The sequence below is a fragment of the Microcaecilia unicolor genome, chromosome 8 (genome assembly GCF_901765095.1).
Source record: "Microcaecilia unicolor chromosome 8, aMicUni1.1, whole genome shotgun sequence".
Classification (NCBI taxonomy): Eukaryota; Metazoa; Chordata; class Amphibia; order Gymnophiona; family Siphonopidae; genus Microcaecilia; species Microcaecilia unicolor.
This window is the reverse complement of record NC_044038.1, coordinates 209,661,258-209,681,404: the sequence shown is the minus strand read 5'-3', so window position 1 is coordinate 209,681,404 and position 20,147 is coordinate 209,661,258. Positions and strand designations below refer to the sequence as shown.

The 20,147-nt window shown below is 42.0% G+C and overlaps 1 protein-coding gene across 2 annotated transcripts in view; it reads left to right on the top strand.

Moving 5' to 3' along the window:
• RAE1 (ribonucleic acid export 1) overlaps positions 1-12,437 on the top strand; it is a 38,090-nt gene extending 25,653 nt beyond the window's left edge. The window contains exons 9-13 of one of the 2 annotated variants that reach the window (XM_030212668.1): positions 6,046-6,152; positions 6,245-6,320; positions 10,929-11,123; positions 11,331-11,416; positions 12,304-12,437. In XM_030212668.1, the coding sequence (XP_030068528.1) occupies positions 6,046-6,152; positions 6,245-6,320; positions 10,929-11,123; positions 11,331-11,416; position 12,304 (465 nt within the window). In that variant the 3' untranslated portion in view covers positions 12,305-12,437. The other variant, XM_030212666.1, reaches the window with a different exon arrangement.
• The last annotated feature ends 7,710 nt before the right edge of the window (positions 12,438-20,147 follow it).

Here is a 20,147-nt window from a genome sequence, read left to right as displayed (position 1 = left end):
ATGAAAGATTTGCACTGCATTACAAGGTTCATGAAATATAGGTAGTAATTGAGGTTTATCAATTATTAAAGAGTATGATACGAATAGGACTGTATTTTGTGAGGCCATTGGAGGGCACTCTAACTATATTTGGTTTAAGTCCTTTTTAGATTGTAGAAGGTAAGGCATGAATTGGCAAATTTACAGTACCATAAAAGAACTCTGCTTATATGTAATTAAGTATTTTTTTGTTTGTCTAGAGAGTGCTGTTAAAAGCATTATAAGTCTCATAAAATGCAAGCAAAATTTGAGATTTAGTAATTGGTATAAGAATGTTAGGAATAGGATTGCACTTTCAAGTATGGCCATTGGAGGGCACCCTTTAATCATATCAGTGTAAGCGCTTTTTAAATTGCAGTGGGTAAAGCACAAATTGGGAATTTACGATACTCTAAAAGAATTGTATATGTAATTGTAATTTGTATAGGATCAGTATTAACTATAGCTATAAACTATATATAATTTTTCATAACAATATTCTTTCTGTGTAGCGATATATTTTGGATAGATTTTAAAAATAAAACGGTATGACTACATGTCCTTCTCTTCTACTCAGAATTAGCAGTTTAAAATCTATCGCTGGGATTTACTAAGTCGCTAGCACGGCTGGCTGTGCGCTAGTACCGACACAGCCCATTTACTTTGAATGGGCTGTGTCGGCAAGTTTACTAAACTGATTTGTCCTGTGGTAGAATAGAATAATGTGGAGTAAAGTTCCCGATTTAAACAAAATTGGAAAAAGTTTTTAAAATTATCTAGAATTACATATATCAAATAATGTGTATTGGAGAAAAGGAGTTTGTAGAAATCAAAAGTTTTTGAATAGTACTATGGGAACGAGCAAAGAACTTTAAAGCACACGCACCAGCGTTTTTCTTGAGTATCACTATTTTGAATTCTAGTAAACTCGCAGCCACATGCAATGAAGTAAGTGGTTTACTCTTTTTAATGGATTTTGAGGTTATTTATTTATTTTGACATTTTTTTGTCCTACATTAGCTCAAGATAATCTTGAGTTCAATGTAGCTTACATTACAAACATCAAATTGATGAAATATAGTTATAGGTTATCTTTCAGGGTATTAATATTATTGTTTGTATAGTTTCTTTAGATTTGAATGCCTGCCATGCTTTCCCGATGACCCTGACAAAGCCAGTATTTCTGGTGAAACGAGATTGAGAAAAGTGGTTTAAATGACCCTGGTGGGGGGGGGGGGGGGGGGGGGGGGGTTAGTAAGAGTCCACCAGCTTTAAGGTGCTTTGAATTTCTATTCTTAAGGAATCTAGTAACTCATTGGATGCATTGTTGAAAACATCTATCTCAATTTTGAACATGGAGCATTTACAATTGAAGATTGAGAATTCATTTCTTTTCATAGTAAGTAAGTGATTTTGCATTTTGATATTTTTGCTAGCAGTGGATGTTAATAGGTCAGAATGTTTTATGAAATGAATTCGTGTCTACTGAGCTGAAGGTTTGAATTGAATTTTAAAGTTTTTTTGAACTTTTGGGCAATTACATTTTTTAAATATCTACTTTGAGTCATGTTGAGAGACCTTTTTGAGTTGGGATATCATTTTGATCTCTCCTTTTTTCCTGCATGGTGTGGGTAATTATTTTAATAGATATCATGAGCAACTGCATTGATTCAAGAGTCCAGTAAGTTATTTAAAGTGTAGCTTTAAAAGTTGTGTAAAATTCAAAAAAGTTTTATCTCCCTAGTTCAGATGGTGGTGACGCCCAGTTGCAGTCAGAACATGAACAGTCAGCCTGATTTCTCAGCCATATTGTCACTACAAAACCAGAGTTCAAAAATCATATTAAGTGGTCCTTTTACTAAGGTATGCTAAACAATGGCCTGCATTAGTGTAGGTGCGTGTTTTGGACGCGCGCAGATCTATTTTTCAGCTTACCTGCAAAAAAAGCCCTTTTTTTTTTTTTTTTGCCGAAAATGGATGTGCAGCAAAATTAAAATTGTTTTGGGTCTGAGACCTTACCGCCACCCATTGACTTAGCGGTAAGGTCTCATACGTAAACTGGGTGGTAATCATCAGTGCGCATACAATGCCGATTAGCCCAGTTAGTGCCATGTGCCTAAAATGAAATTACCGCCCGGGCCATGCAGTAGTTTAAAACTGACACACGTAAGTGCCTACCTGGCTTAGTAAAAGGGACCCTAACTGTGTTAATTGTCCAGAGATCACAAGCAAGCAACTTTAGTGTACTGATTTCTAAAATAGTATATAACAAATCACTGTTGAACAGTCAGTATGGAATCTAACTGAAATGTAATCAGGTGATCTGTGTCCAGTTATTCCCATTGGTCAGATAAACTCTGTGCCAAGCATCTCATTGGTTAGAAATTTATATTTGTCAAGCTTTCATTGGCTAGAAGCTTTGTTGGCTTGACCTAATTGCCAAACTAAATCCAAAAATACTAGTAATATATGCATGAATTCTATATTTGTAACATTGGTTTACCTTTAAAAGCTTTACCCCTCCTTTTTTCAAAGGAGGGGTAAAGCTTGTTGGCCACACAGCAGTGCCAGCACAGCCCATTCACTTTAGCTAGCACGGCTTTGTGAAAGGGGATGTTAAATAGTTAACCTGGCAATTATTTAGAAATGATTAAAAGCCTGTAGACAGACCTACAGATCTGTGCAACTTAGACAAAATAATTTTGGACCTTTCGTGCAAAATGTGAGTCTGTGAGAGAACTTTATAGAAGAAAGCTTGTTTGTTTATATTTTAAAAAAAAAAGCTAAAAAGGCTGTTTCTCCAAAAATGAAACGGGCCTTAGGAAGGCTGTCTTGTAAGTGATTTCTCCTCGCTCCCTTTTCCTCCCATCCATGTCCAGTGACTCGCCCCAGCCCACATCTGCCCCCATTTTTTAAGCACCCGAGTTCCAGTTCAACCCCAGCCCTCACCTGCCTGCCCTCTTCTCCCACAACAGCCCTCCTTTCCTTCCTGTCGCCCTTCCTTTAAAACTTATATTTTACCTCAAGTCGCAGCAGCATCAGTGAAAGCGGCAGGCTCGACTCGCCTCCAGCCTTCCCTTCCCTCTCAGTGTCCTGCCCTCCTCTGATGTAATTTCCACGAGGGCGGGACACTGAGAGGGAAGGGAAGGCTGGAGGCAAGCCGATTACGTAGTAGCTCATTTGCATACGGTTACGAAGCCAGCCATCCAGGGATGCAGATTGACAAATTATTATATAGGAGATACCATAAAATTTGCATGTAAACATTGTATTAAAACAAGTTCACTTAATTTAAGCCACCAGTACTAGAATTTTTACAGTACATGATGCACGTATAGTTCTACGAGATTACTTTTTGGCTCATAAGATTAACATATAAAGCCTGAGATATGCAAAATGAAACTGGCATCAAATGAGGATTTTTCTTGCACTTTCTATTGATGTAAAGCTCATTTTTGCACTACCTGTCCCACGTGAAGAAAATTGCCTCTGAAATGGACTCACAGAGTATGACAGTTTTGAGTGAGACATATTGGGAAAGCTATAGCTTCCCGCTGCATGAAATTAACGCATATTGCTCATTTTAACCAGTGCTACTAACAAATAAAATATGAAAGCTTTCCTTTTAATTTCTTTGCCACAGTTCTTCGCTGAAAGTGGCATTTTGTTATGCAAGATCAAATAAAAACCCATTTTTTACAATATCTCAAAAACTGTGTCCCAGCTCAAAATGGGTTGTAGTTTCTAAATCTACACAAAATTCTGAATAAGTGGTGCAAATGTCACAGCTGTAGGACATGTAATGGCAGAGTTACTAAGATATAAAAAGGTGCTCAAACTTTCATTCGGCTGCAGACTGTGCCGACTCCCTCGTTGGGTAAAAAGCTGATATCTCGAAAATCGTTGGTGTGAAAATTTTGCATGTTTCCAACTTATATATTGGTCTCCATTCTGGTAGATTATTATCAATTTATGAAATGGTGAGATGGGGACCATTAGTTGAATTAACATAGAATGGCCCATGATCCCTCTCCCCCCCCCCCCCCTCCACCCCTCACTGCTCCTGGAGACGTTCGGGGTAGGGTGGGGGGGGAGGGTAGGTGGTTGGGGTGGAAGGTTATGTGGGGAGGGGGGAAGGAAAAAAAAATTAGAAGGAATGGTAGATTGTGTTATTACTTGCTTGTGGGCAACGAGTTGTATATTTGGTTATCAATTTTGTTACTCATTCCTTGTGTGAATCGACAGTAGAGCGGTGATCTTGTAGTTGTTGGAAAGGTACGAGTCAGTTGGCTCACTGTGTTGGCATGTGATGTAACATTTCCTTCAATAAAAATATTAAAAAAAAAAAAAAGAATGGCCCATGATCAAATACAGCCTCCTCAGGACTGGAGAAGTAACCTAGTGGTTAGAGCAGTGGTCTTAAGTACCAGGAAATTCAAATCCTGCTGATGTAACCAAAACTCTTTGTGACTATGGGCAAATCACCTTTTCTCCCATTGCCTCGGGTACTGACTTAGTGGCCCTTTTACTAAACTGCAGTAAAAAGGGCCCTGTGCTAGCATTGGGGGCCATTTTTGCCACGCGCTGAGGGCCCTGTTTACCGCAGCGGGTAAAAAGGCTGAAAAAAAGATATGGTCATGCGGAAGGATTGCTCTTAACACGTGGCCATGGGGAGGGGGAGCACTTAACACCACCCATTGAGGTTGCGGTAAAGGCTCCTTGCTAACCCAGAAGTAATTGGGCAGCTCGCGGCGCTGCCCAATTACCTACCGCTGGGTGACCCCTTGTGGAAATATTTTTTTCAAATATTTCCACTAGCGCCGGGAATGCCGCGTGCTACTACTACTACTACTTAATATTTCTAAAGCGCTACTAGGGTTACGCAGCGCTGTACAGTTTAACGAAAAAGGACAGTCCCTGCTCAAAGGAGCTTACAATCTAAAGGACGAAATGTCAAGTTGGGGCAGTCTAGATTTCCTGAATAGAGGTATAATGGTTAGGTGCCAAATGCGACATTGAAGAGGTGTGCTTTGAACAAGGATTTGAAGCTGGGCAAGGAGGGGGCTTGACGTATGGACTCAGGGAGTTTATTCCAAGCATAGGGTGAGGCGAGGCAGAAAGGGCGGAGCCTGGAGTTGGCAGTGGAGGAGAAGGATACTGAGAGGAGGGATTTGTCCTGTGAGCGGAGGTTTCGGGTAGGAACGTAAGGGGAGATGAGGATAGAGAGGTAACGAGGGGCTGCAGATCGAGTGCATTTGTAGGTTAGTAGCAGAAGCTTGAACTGTATGCGGTACCTGATCGGAAGCCAGTGAAGTGACTTGAGGAGGTGGGGTGCTGGGGTGGAACTACCGTTGGGCGCTGGCGGTAGTTCCAGATTGCTGAACTGTAAGCCCGCATTGGGCTTTAAAAGGACCCCTTAGATGGTAACCTCTTTAGAGAAGGGACCTATGAATTGTGAGTTCAGCTCACGCCTTTCTCAGTAGTTTAAGCTGAATTACATTCAGGTATAGTATGTGTTTTTCCCTGGCTCCGGTGCACTCAAAATCTGTACCCGAAGCAGTGGATGGTTAAGCATCTTGCACAAGAAGTGTCGGTGAGATTTTAGCCTGGCTTCCCAGGTTCTCATCTCCTTGCTCTAACCATTAGGCGGCTGCTCCCCTGATATCTGAATATTCATATTGCACCTGGATACTTATCACCACTGTCCAATGTTACACACGTCCAGTAGCACTATAAAATTGTTAATTATTTTTCATTATAAGTATTACTGCCAGCAGCTAGTCCTTCATTTAATTTAAAGCCCAACACCCTTGATTAGACAGATTGGTTGTATGTTAAAGGAGGAATGTGGTTAGTGTTTTATTGAACTCTGGTGTTTCGGAGTCAGGGCCATGCTTCATTTTCTATAAAAATTGTATCTGGCTGTGGACTTTAAACTCTTTGCACAAGTAGGGAACACAGGTTACTTAAGTCTGACATACAGTATCACAGCATTCTCTGAAATTCCCCTTTCATCCTTTGATTCAGCATCGTTGTGTTGCCATATTTAAAGACAAGCAGAATAAGCCAACGGGGTTTGCTCTGGGAAGTATTGAAGGACGAGTGGCCATCCATTATATTAATCCACCAAATCCGTAAGTCTGCTACTGACCATTCTTTCTACAGTAGCCCTTTCTCATTTCATTTGTGAGAAATGTCAAGAGATGCTTTTCTGTTATTTTTCTAGTGCCAAAGATAACTTCACTTTTAAATGCCATCGTTCCAATGGGACTAACACTACGGCACCTCAGGACATTTATGCTGTAAGTATTTGAGTGAATGATGTTTGGTTCCTGCATGACCCATCTTTTTCAGTCCATGGTGGTACTGCTTGCAGCGTTTAAGTATGACACTCCATATTAGTATCACAGGGATTGGGGACCAAGACACAGTTTTCATTTGACTTCATGTAAAAAGGCAAGTAGGAACATATGTGACCATCTCTTGGAAAAGGTGACTAAAATGTCCAGCTCCAAAATGTCGAGAATGGCCTAGTTTTCATGTCGCGAGTCCATAAGCAGTCTGAAAAAGTTACACGTTTAAACTTCTCTAACTTTTTTTTAGGGCCATGTTTATTTTTTGTTTCTGAAGACTTTAGTCACCTTTTCCTAGAGATGGTCACATAAGGTGTCATGAGAAAAAAGATCTGCATATGAATGCCAGACCTGCCCCTGCTCTACCTGTTGTCAGGGCTGCTGAGAAGGGGAGCAAAATTTTCTGGGCCCAGGCCTCCAAGGGGTGATCGTGTCCCGACAGGGGCAGGAGAGAGAGAACTCCGGCTCTGGGCCCCCCTTGCAGGCTGGGGAGGACCCGGAGGAGCAGACACAGACTTCATGCCAGGGCCTCTGGTTTGGCTGGCAGGGATTTCCCCCCCCCCCCCCCCCCCCCAGGCCCTGCCAGCAAAAGAGGTCTTCCTCCAGAGCTGCTTTTCACTCTGCTGCATTGCCTACCAAGCGGCTGCTTTTCTCCTCAGGACCTCCAGAGCTGCTTTTCACTCTGCTGCATTGCCCGTCAAGCGGCTGCTTTTCTCCTCAGGACCTCCAGAGCTGCTTTTCACTCTGCTGCATTGCCCGTCAAGCGGCTGCTTTTCTCCTCAGGACCTCCAGAGCTGCTTTTCTCCTCAGGACCTCCAGAGCTGCTTTTCACTCTGCTGCATTGCACGCCCAGCGGCTGCTTTTCCCCTCAGGACCTCCAGAGCTGCTTTTCACTCTGCTGCATTGCCTGCCAAGTGGCTGCTTTTCCCCCTCAGGCTGCGCGAGATGAGAGAAAAAGCAGCCACAGGGGCAGGCAATGCGGCAGAGTGAAGAGCAACGCTGGAGGAAGACTTCCTTTTTTTCTCCCGGGGCCTCAGGATCCCCGCCAGCCAAGACATTTGCACTGCAGTTGGGGGGGGGGGGGGGGGGGGGCTAGGCCCGGCTCAGTCTCTCAGCGGCCCTGCCTGTTCTTCAGCTCTGGGAACCCCTATAAACATAAAGGGTAATTCTATAATCTAGGTCAGAGCTTCTTAACCAAGTCCTTGGGGCGTACCAAGTCCCATCAGGTTTTCAGGATATCCACAATGAATATGCATGAGATGGATTGGCATGCACTTCCTCGTTCTGCAAATCTATCTCATGCATAGTCATTGTGGATATCCAGATAACCCAATGGGACTGGGTTGAGAAGGTGGCCTGATCTAGGCACCTACATTTACATGCCCCTTGCATGCATAAATATGTGTAGAATACAGGCACTTGTGTGCATAAATGTGCGCTTACCCACAAAAGTGCAAGCAGAGTGCCTAAGCACAACGCTGTAACACTGCACATATCGTCCTCTAGTGCAGCACTTTTGGCAACAGGTTTGGGCTAAAATCTGTGCTATTCTGCAGCTTCATGAGCTCTTGTCATGTTCCACCATTTTATGCTCTTATCATTCAACTTTAGGGATACCTATGAGAAACTTCTTAGCATTATTATTGCAGTTGCATTCCAAGATATTCTTAGAAACTGAAAACACTTAGATAAGCTAAATGTTCATTTTGGGTGGCACTCGATCTGTTTAATCTATAAATATAAAACTTGCAGCAGAGCGCTCAGGCAACTTTTGAAAATTCAAGGACACATGTTCCACTCTTAAAGACTATTTGAATGTCACCGGTTAATGCTTTAGGATCTTTGCTGAGGATTTGGGGGGGGGGGGGGGGGGGGGTAAGGGGGACACTGTCCTGCTTTTGTACACATGTATATTCTGACTTTATTTTCTTTTGTAGTAATGAAAATTTTTAATAAAACATTTTGAACTTAAAAACAGTATTCTATATATCAGACCAAAATCCAAGCATATTCTATAACAACGTGCGTAACTTAAGCATCGCCATGCCGGGACAGACCAAGGGTCCATCGAGCCCAGCACCCTGTCACCGACAGCGGCCAAAAGAACAAGCAATTTGTCCAACCCATCCTAGACATACTGTATTCCCTCGTCCATTCAATAACATTCTATGACTTTTTCCTCCAGGAAGACGTCCAACCCTTTTTTGAAGTCCGCTAAGTTAACCCCCTTAACCACATTTTCTGGCAGCGAATTCCAGAGTTTAACTACGTGTTGAGTGAAGAAAAATTTCCTCCGATTTGTTTTAAATTTACCACACTACAGCTTCATCGCATGCCCCCTTGTCCTAGTATTTTTGGAAAGTGTAAACAGACGCTCCACATCGACCCGTTCCATTCCACTCATTATCTTATAGACCTCTATCATATCTCCCCTCAGCCACCTTTTCTCCAAGCTTAAGAGCCCTAGCCTCTTCAGCCTATCCTGACTTAACAAGCAATAATGAGCACTAATTGTCAATAATTTGAATTTATGCACACAACTCACTAAGGGACCCTTTTAAGGTCTCACGTGTTAACTGGGTGGTAATCGTCATTGAGTGTACACTGCCGATTACCACCCGGTTAGCGCCACATGGTAGAAAATAGAAATTATTTTCTGCTGCGCATTTTGCACTCATGTAAAAATTAGAATTACCGCCCGGTAGTTCTAATTTGATGCATGTTGTACATGCTTAGGCACCTACACATCTTAGTAAAAGGGCCCCTTAGGGCATTCTGTAACACACAGCGCCTAAATTCTAATGTGCGGAGCCAAAAAAGGGCGTGGTTATGAGAGGGGAAATGGGCATTTCGTGGGTGTTCCAAAATTTACGTAAACTGAGTATGGCCCTCTTCACCTAAATCTACGCACCAGTATTTACACCACATTTTCCTTGTAGTATAGTTCTAAGCGCTTGGATAGCAACTAAGTGTATTCTGTATACTGCGCCTAGATCTAGGTGCCACTCATAGAATATGCTTAGACGGACATTTACTCCGTGCGGATTTTTCAGGCACCATATATAGAATCTAGCCCATAGTGTGTAAATGTGAAGTAACCTGTTCCGGAGCAGAGGGAGCTGCAGCGAACGATCGACGAAGTTTAGCGAACTCGGAGCAGGCGCGCACCGCGGCACCCCCCAGTAGCGTGCACCCGGAGCAGACCACCCCCACCACCCCCCTTGGTACGCCACTGCCTTTTACTAAGCCGTGTAAGCACCTATGCAAGCCCAACGCTTGCCAATTCCGAGTTACCGCCATCTACCGCACGGCCCTTGCAGTAATTTCATTTTTGGTGCTCGTCCGAAAACTATATTTTATTTTGTAACGCATGTCAGCTACGTGCGCAGGCCATTACCGTCCGGTCACCGCGTGAGACTTTACCGCTAGGTCAATGGCTGGTGGTAAGGTCTCAGACCTAAAATGAACACACGGCAATTTTCTTTTTGCCGCATGTCCATTTTCGGCAAAAATATTTTAAAAAGGCCTTTCTTACAGGTGCATTGAAAACTTATTCTGTGTGCACCCAAAACATACGTCTACACTACCGCAGGCCATTTTTCAGTGCACCTAGTTAAAGGACCCCTATGCTTTTTTTAATTTTTTAATTTTGCCATTATGAATGAAAACACAGACTGATGGTCATATTGTACTGCTTAGTAGTGCATTCAGTCATTTGTTAATTAAATGAGCATCTCTTCTGTACAACATAAGACTCGGTGTTTGCAAGTGTACCTGTATCGGAGAGATGCATGCTTTAATATATTAAAAAATTGTGTACAGTATCGAGTACACTATTATTTTCTTATTGTTTGATTAATCTCTGCTACACTCTATTGCCACAGCAAAACAGTCAAATCTCAAAAGTAATTCTTGTGTAATATTTATTGAGGAAACCAAGATGAAGAAACACATGAAACTGGTCTGTTAAGGTGCTGTGCATTCAGCTCCATCTCCCAGTTGGCTGTGTTAAAGAGAGAATTGTGCATAAAGCACCTTGAAGAACTGGGCCATCTTTCCACAGAATGTTTGATATCTGTGCCTGTCAGGGTAGCACTTGATAGGGAAGCCAAATGAAAATTGAAATTTCAGAGGGCTTGTCCTTACGGCAGAAGAGTGTGACCTGCAGATCGCACTGTTTGAGTTCTTTTTCAGTTGTGTTCTCTGTTAAGCACTAACACAGAATGGAAAACAAAAACTCCACTACTGAATTTGATTTATTAAATAAGCATCCCCCCCCCCCCCCCCCCCCCCACCAGCCATAATCTGAGTAAAAGTCAGTTAATGGTGGTTGGTTTGTTACTCCACTTGAGTCTATAGGAACAAGTTAAAGGTGAGACTTTATTGAACTAACTAATTGCAAACTTAGGTATTGACATATTGAGTTCATCCAGTAACAAGGCATCACATGCAATTTATTTGATGATCGTTATCTCTTAAAATTATGTACGCCTATGATGAAAGCAGGTTTATAAGCCAATTCCCATTTGCACTAAGAACTTGCATTGGTGTATGTAGGTTAACGGAATTGCCTTCCATCCTGTCCACGGGACTCTTGCCACTGTAGGATCTGATGGGCGCTTCAGCTTCTGGGATAAAGATGCACGAACAAAGCTAAAAACATCTGAACAGCTGGATCAGCCAATCTCCGCCTGCTCCTTCAACCACAACGGCAACATATTTGCGTATTCCTCCAGTTACGATTGGTCAAAGGCAAGACAAATGTTTAATTCTTTCAAACTTAGAAGAATATTGTCCTCTGAAACTCTAACTGTGGCAGATGTGTTAATTTATCTGGTTATGACAGTCAATTTAGATAAATTAAAGCCGATACATGTCTTTTTTTTTTCCCTAGAATTTGATAGGAAATAAATGATAGTGCAGTGTCTTTGTATTAATGAGTTTTCTTTCTGTCTGTAGGGTCATGAATTCTATAATTCGCAAAAGAAAAACTATATTTTTCTTCGTAATGCAGCAGAAGAATTAAAGCCCAGAAATAAGAAGTAGTGAGTATAATTCCTCTTTGGTGTTCCTGAATCATCACTTCGGATCACTGACTTGGGCAATATGTCAGAATTTGCTGCAGTCTGTTTTATTTTTTACCCCTGATCTGGTGCTGAGCACATGAAGCATTCAGCGATGCCAGTGTCTGCTGCTGATCTGCTTTCCAAGATAAGCATAAAACCATGGAAGAGCCCTTTCAACATGTGTCTAGAGATGACAAGCATTGGGAAGTGAAGCTGTCATATTTCACCATCCTGTTAATGTAGGGGTTCTCAACCAGTGGTCCCCGCACTTGGGAAAAGAGACTATCTAGACGGTGAAATCTATTATTCAGACAGTTATTGGTGGTATAACTGGGTACTACTGTAATTTTTGCAGCATGTGTATCAGTCAGTAGTCACTAGTGGACATGTGGTTCAGGAAGGAGGTATGAGGGTGTCATTGATCAGTTTAAGGGGTGGGGAACCAAAAATGATGATAACCCCTGGCTTAGCGGACTGTGATCTTTGGGGGGTTTTGGTTTGTATCTTCATGTTTAATAAAAGAACTAATATCTGTTCTTTTTTTGTTCTTGTTGTTATTTTTGTTTAATCATTTTAGAAAATATATTATTGGGGAAAGGTTTAGGGCTCTGTTTACAAAGGTGCGCTAGCGGTTTTAGTGCTCGCTAACCGTGTAGATGCCCATAATATTCCTATAGGCGCCTAGACAGCGCGCACTAAAAACGCTAGCGCACCTTTGTAAACAGAGCCCTTAATCTTCACGTTAGTAAGAAACCTAAGAGGGAGGTGTAAGTGAAATCAGGTCATTGGTAATTGTTTTTCTAGCTAAAAAAAAAAAAAATCCAAGTCGGCATATACCAAGGTAACTCCTATTTGTTCCCTTTCAGAGCCGACTGCTTTTTCTGCCTGTGCATTATTTGTGAGACTCTGGAGTCAGCATGAGTAAAGATTTATCTTGATGTATAAATATATGTACACACTTTATGGTCTCTTCAAATTTTTTTTTTTTCATTAAAAATGTTTTGTAGACAATATTGACGCATGCTGTTCTTTATTTCATGTTGTGCAAGGTGATTATGTTGACGTTGACATTGCCGTACACTGGTCCTTTTGCCATAATTGCAGCAGCTGATTCTGCTAAGATTCCACTTTTCAGCCTCCACATTGTCCCTTTTGTTGCATCTGTATTTTTTTGTGTGGGATTCAGATACCGAAGCTGCTGCTGTTAAGAGTAACCAAACAAAACTGCACCCTTAGCTTGAACAATGTCCACAGTAATATTCCAGACTGTCAGCCTAATAATTCTTGGAGCAGGAGCCTATGTAGGGTCACAGGACCATGGAACATAACCACAGAAAATGCTCATGTACCTGACGCTCAGAGAACATTTTTATTTTTTCATTCACCTTTACACTGCCCTGTTAAACACATAAAAACAGTAAGTGCACTCTGACAAAGAAAAAAAATAGCCCTGGATTTTGAAAGTCTGCGCTCTTTCTTTAAGTGGCTGTATTCACAGAGAATCACTCCAGAGAATTGAGGAGTTATTTCATCCGATGAGAAGCTCTGTGGAACACCTGAGAAATTTTACTTGTGAGCTAGTCCATGATGATGGTTCTGTTGTTGTTGTTATTATTAATTTGGATTTTGCTCACACCTTTATCAGTAGTAGCTTAAGGTGAGTTACATTCAGGTACATTGGGTATGTTTCTGTCCCTGGAGGGCTCACAATCTAGTTTTGTACCTGAGGCAACGGAGGGTTAAGTGACTTGCCCAAGATCACAAGGAGCAACAGTGGGATTTGAACTGACCACCTCTGGATGTCAAGACTGATGCTCTAACCACTAGGCCACTCCTCCACTGTTGTCTAGCAGTTTATGCAAAATCTTCAATCTCTAAACTCTTCACTTTTTATCTTATGATAATTGTATGTCTTATTGTAGGAAGCTGTTCAGCAGGGGCCCAGCCGCTGTTCCCTGTGTATATACAATCCCAATTAGACAGCTTTTGATGAATAGAAACAGAAGTCCCATTTACTGTTTATATGCACACGCAGGCAGGATACCAAAAAAGGCATTTGTCTGGCATATTAACATAGCACAACCCCTGTGCGAGCTCTGCAGCCATGAAGCGGAAGCCGATTGCTGGGACCTAGTACCATATAATTCATATGAAGAGTATTTAAGACAATCTAGGGAGGGTCTTGTGCTTCATAGCAGAATGCTGATAAAGCACAAAGAAAACTCCGTGACCCTGCCATCTCATCTGAAGGTCTGCCTGCTGCTTTCGTAAAATAACCACCCTGCTGGAAGTTTGGCAGGAAATGCATTAAAATTGATTTATGTGTGTTTTTTAAAATCTTGGATGACATCTGTTCTGCACTATAGCTGTAGAAAACATTGCAACATGACCACCTTTAAGAAAAGTTTTATGTCTTTGTGGAAGATATAGGTTAGTTTTATCTAACTTCTCGCCACTTTAAAAGGAATTAACTTTCCAAATGCAAAGTGGAGCAGAACTTTTAAGCTAGCAGAAGCATTATCTCTGGAACTCTGTGGGGGCTATTCATGGTAAGACTACTGTTCTGTAAAGCCACCAACTTAAGAATAGCTATACTGGGTCAGACCAATGGTCTATCCAACCCAATATCCTGTTTCCAATAGTGGCCAATCCAGGTCACAAGTACCTGCCAGAAACCCAAATAGCAAGATTCCATGCTACCAATCCAAGGGCAAGCAGTGGCTTGCCCCATGTTCATCAATAAAAGACTATGGACTTTTCCTCCAGGAACTTGTCCAAACCTTTTTAAACCCAGATACGCTAACTGCTGTTACCACATCCTCTGGTGAGTGCCAGAGCTTAACTATCCTTTCAGTGAAAAATATATATATATTTTTTTCCTCCTATTTGTTTTTAAAGTATTTACATGTAAATTTCATTGAGGAGTCCACTGGCCTTTGTTTTTTGAAAGAATGAAAAATTGATTCAACTTTTACCCGTTGTACACCACTCAGGATTTTGTAGACATCAATCATACTCCTCCCCCACACCAAACTAACCTGAAGCTCCCTAGTCCTCTCTCTCTCTCAGAAAAGGAATCCTAACACGCCTTTCCTTCACAATTCCCTTCTCACACACACATATATACTCATGGATAAGAATAGCAGAACCACCAAGCAGTTCAACATAAAAACATGCTCTACTGTATGGTTACAGGTGTGATATTTGCATATAGACAAAGCAAGAACAGAACCTTGGTTAATGAGCAACTAAAACATTTAAACAAAAATGCAAAAGAGTCATAAGCTGGTGCTCTACACAGACATGAAGATAAAGGGTTGTCTGCAACTGGCGTTTTGGACGCCTATGGCCAAGTTCACAATGGGGTCCCTTAACTAAGGTGCACTGAAAAATGGCCTGCACTGGTGTGTAGGTGCTTGTATTGGACACGTGCAGGTCCATTTTTCAGCGCACCTGCAAAAAAAGGCTTTTTTGGGGGTTGAAAATGGAAGTGCAGCAAAATAAAAATTGGGCGTGTCCATTTTGGGCCTGAGACCTTACCGCCACCCACTGACAGCGGTAAAGTCTCACGCGTTAACTTGGCAGTAATTGTCAGCGTGCGTACACTGCCAATTACCACCCGGTTAGTGCCATGTGCCAGAAATGTTCTGGCACGGGTAGTGGATGCGTGTAAAAAATGAAATTACCACGCGGCAGCTGGCTGGTAGTTCAAAATTGACGCATGTACGCGGCTTAGTAAAAGGGCCCCAATGTGAGGTCGCTACATCAGCATGGTCATTCAACAGTTACACTTCACTGGGGCCTGATGTTGAACAACACAAAAGCAGATCCCTGACTGCCCAGAGCTGGGGGGGGGGGGGGGGGGATTATGTTACTACTGGGACAAAAACCATTACAATTGACTGTCATGTTAATGTTGAATTCTTTTTCGAAGTGCATCTGTCTATGACCTTGAACTAGTTCCAGAAGGAGCAAATGCACATTTTTCTGCAAAATGCGTGCTATTTGTGAGGTCTGAAAATACTGCAATGGTAGAAGTTGCATAGGAATAAACAGCTTCTGGGTGGAGATGCTGATATGACGAGCTGGATTAGAACCTTTATGGTCTAGTGAGAGTTCTTGGGTGGCATTTCATTATTTAGCTTCTACACTGAAAATTAAAATTTTTTTTCTTTTAAAATATTTTCTTTAGCATATTAGCAGATTTTAACTCTGTTATTACTATTACTCGCTACTGGACTGACACAGCAGGTAAGAGATTGTCCCTGCTCTACAAAGCCAACAATCCATCTAAAATCTGAATAGGAAAGAAGGTCACTTTCAAAAAAAAAAAATCTATTTTTTTTTAAATACTGTTTTGAACACGGTTTTGTGATTTGGACCTTTTGTTTTCTGGTCCATTTTCAAACAAAAAAACATCCATGTGCAAAATGCACAAAATCAAGCCATTGGGATGTAGGAGGAGCCAGCATTTTTAGTAGACTGGTCCTTCAGACATCCCAGGAATTCAATAGGGCACCCTAAGGGGCACTGCAATGGACTTCATAAAATGTACCCAGTTACACATCTCACCATTGCTCCCTTATCTTGTCTGCTTAGCCCCCCAAAACCCACTACCCCCAACTATGCACCACAACAGTAGCCCTTATGGGTGAAGGGAGCACCTATATTTATTTATTGCATTTGTATCCCACATTATCCCAACTTTTTTGCGGGCTCAATGTGGCTTACAATTCATCGTGGATATGGGAAATAGAGGGGAACATACATTTATTATTAACAGAGAGTTTTGGATTAAATGATAGTAATAAAGCAAAAGATAGTATAAAACATTTCTGGATAAGTCAGAGGTTATACAGTTACATGTGTTGCTCTTTATTGTATATCTTGTCGAAGAGATAGGTTTTCAATAGTTTGCGGACGTTTGTGGGTACGGTGGGTTTCTAGTGAGTTATGGAGGGCTCATAATTTCCTCCACAAGTGTAACAGGTAGGGGGAGGTATGGGCTTGGGTTTTCCTGTCTGTAGTGCATTGCACCCACCACTAGACTACTTCAGGGATCTGCATATTGCTCTAATGGACCTGAGTATAACATCTGAGGCTGGCAAGTAATGTTGTTTTTAATCAAATTTTTGGGGGGTGGGAAGAGGGTTAGTGACCACTAGGGGAGTAAGGGGATGTCACCCCTGATTCCCTCCAGTGGTCATTCAGGGCACCTTTTTTACACTTCATTGAGTTCAGAAAGTTTTAGGATTATAGCTCAGGTAATCTTATTACTACAGCTAGAATATGGTAATGTTCTTTGTAATGAGATCACTCTGAAGCAGTGAAACAGATTGCAGTTGCTTCAAAAGACATCTGCGAGTTCAGTGTTTAAGATGAGGAAATTTGAATGAGTTTTATGTCGGCTGCATTAGCTGCCTTAGAGCTATGTATTAAATTTAAAATAGCAATGTTAATTTATAAAGCTTTATGTGGTTTGAGTTGTAGTGGGATGATGCAGCTTTTAACTTTTCCTAGTACTTATTCTAATTTCACATTAAAATTGGGTTTCCCTTATGTTTGATGAAAATCTCAGCTGGAACTTTCTTTTTCCTATTTAGGTGTTAAATGTGTACCTTCCTACCCTCTTTTGTGGGGAAAACTTTCCATGTGGCTAAAAAATTAATGGGAGGCTGAAACTATTATTGTATTTTCATTTCAAGGTCTCTTGATGTAATCTTCCTTAAGGGGTCCTTTTACAAAGGCGTGCTGAAAAATGGCTTGCGGGTTTTGGGCGCGCACCGATCCATTTTTTTTAACCGCACCTGTAAAAAAGGCCTTTTTTTTTTTTTGCTGAAATGGACGTGTGGCAAAATCAAAATTGCTGCGCGTCCATTTTGGGTCTGAGACCTTACCGCCAGCCGTTGACCTAGCGGTAAAGAATCTGGGCAGTAATGACCTTCGCGCATCAAATGCCACTTGGCGCATGTCTGTTACGCATGCCAGAAAATGAAAAATATTTTTCAGACGCGTAGTGGATGCACACCAAAGTTGAAATTACCGCAAGGGCCACATGGTAACCGGGTGGTAACTCCAATTTGTCGCGCGTAGGCACCTGCGCAGCTTAGTAAAGGGAGCTGTGAATCTGATACGGAAACTGGCAGAATATAAGCAATAAAATAGAATAGCTGTATTTTAATTTTATTTAAAAATATTAAGTATGAAGCTATCATCAGATTTGGATGTGTACTTAAACTGAAATGATCCTGTCATAGCCCTGAAAATATTTTAATTATTATATTAAAAACACTTGTGACTCGCACTATATACCATTCGAGGGGGCCCTTTTACTAAGCTGCAGTAAAAGGGGCCCTGCGCTAGCAGCAGCAGCCATTTTTGCCGCACGCCAGGGCCACTTTTACCGCAGCGGGTAAAAAGGCCGAAAAAATAAATGTCTGTGCAGTAAGTTCACACTTGCCGTGCGACCATTTCGGGGGGGGGGGGGGGGGAGCACTTACCGCCACCCACTGAGGTGACAGTAGGGGCTCCCGTGCTAACCCGGCGGTAACCAGGCAGCAGGCAGCGCTGCCCGATTACCGCTGGGAAACCCTTTTTAAAATACTACTACTACTTAACATTTCTAGAGCGCTATTAGGGTTACGCAGCGCTGTACAATTTAACAAAGAGAGACAGTCCCTGCTCAAAGAGCTTACAATCTAATAGACAAGTGAACGGTCGGTCCGATAGGGGCAGTCAAATTGGGGCAGTCTGGATTCACTGAACGGTAAGGGTTAGGTGCCGAACGCCGGAAATAGCAATGTGCTGAGGGTAGAACTACCGCTGGCACCTGAATTGGGCCAGCAGTAGCTCCGGGTTGCCACTTGGCAACCTTTTAGAAAAGGAGCCCCTAAAGGAGCAGGTGCAATCAAGGACTGGCTTTATTCACTTTATAGGGATTTTAACCAAGCCTTTGCTGTTGACTTCAAGACAAAGTGCTAGCTCTGTTAACAAAAGAAAAAAAAAACAACTGGAAACTGAATCACCAGAATGGTCTAACAGGTTATGTAAAGTGTAACAAAGAGAGGGAACAAAGCACAAAACAAAGTCCAAGCAAAAAAAAACAGCACACGAATGATAAGGAGAAGGAATGGATCCTCAGGAGCTTAGTCAAGATCGGGAGGCGGGGCTGGTGGTTGGGAGGCGGGGATAGTGTTGGGCAGACTTATACGGTCTGTGCCAGAGCCGGTGGTGGGCAGCGGGACTGGTGGTTGGGAGGCGGGGATAGTGCTGGGCAGACGTATACAGTCTGTGCCAGAGCCGGTGGTGGGCAGCGGGACTGGTGGTTGGGAGGCGGGGATAGTGCTGGACAGACTTGTACGGTCTGTGCCAGAGCCGGTGGTTGGGAGGTGAGGATAGTGCTGGGCAGACTTATACGGTCTGAGCCAGAGCCGGTGGTTGGGAGGAGGGGCTGGTGTTTGGGAGGCGGGGATAGTGCTGGGCAGACTTATACAGTCTGTGCCCTGAAGAGCACAGGTACAAATCAAAGTAGGGTATACACAAAAAGCAGCAAATATGAGTTATCTTGTTGGGCAGACTGGATGGACCGTGCAGGTCTTTTTCTGCCGTCATCTACTATGTTACTATGTTATACAGACAAATTCAGTCTCCTTATCATTCGTGTGACCCCTGACGCAGCAGGTGCGGAGGCACCGAAACACAGCCCGTGCCGGGTCTTCCTTCAATCAAATTTGGATTATTAAAGGTTTTAACATAAGCACCATTTCCCTTGTGTTTTTAAAGGCCCTTTGTGCCTTTTTTTTTTTTTTTTGCTCTAACAGGTTATGTAGCCAGAAAGCCTACAAAAGTTTTCCTACGTCTACCCTACACAACAAAACTCATGCCTTGCCTTGTGTCACCTGGATGTACTTAACATTCTCTAAAATTTGGGTAACATGCTCAGCAGTCCACTACAGCCCACTCTGATGGATGATCTCTAGGAAACAGGTGGCTTTTCCAAATAATCAGCTGCATGTTTAAAATGCAAATAAATGCAATCTCTTTGTAAAAGAAATAAGGGGAGGGTAGGAATTTCCTGCTTTCTATTTTACTATTTTATTGTTGTCTAGGAGCTGAAAGCTGGACTATCTCCTGATCTGGATCTTGTTTCAGTTACAGAACCTTCCGGGGGGTGGTTGGTCTTCAAGCTTAAAATCTGAGCATGAAAATCTATCAGAAGCAGCCCTAGATCTAGTGAATCTTAGGCAGTTACTTATATTCAGGTTATGACTCAGTGGTTGAGTAATAATATCAACAGAGTTAGAGTTAATGTTCTCCTTTGCCCATAATGTTTATAGCTCATTTTGCACATGACATTTTTCATAGCAAAAAAAAACAAACAGAAAATAATCTGTTGTGCTGAGCATCCTCTTCTACTCAAGTGTCAAATGTACCCCATCTATAAATGTTGAGTTCTATTTTTAAGCAGCCTTGGAAACTAGAATAAGCACTATTGATTAATTTTCCCAGTAAATTACACTCAAATCGTGTATTTTTGCAACCTGTTAGGCTGGATATTTCATCTAGGACAGCAAATATATAGGCTACCTTACCACAAAACTACCCAGAGTGGAATATAGTAAACCCACAGACAGGCTTAAAAAAAAAAAAAACATACATAAAACAAACAAAAAACGAAACACTACCCCTGTTAAACAGGATCCAATATAAT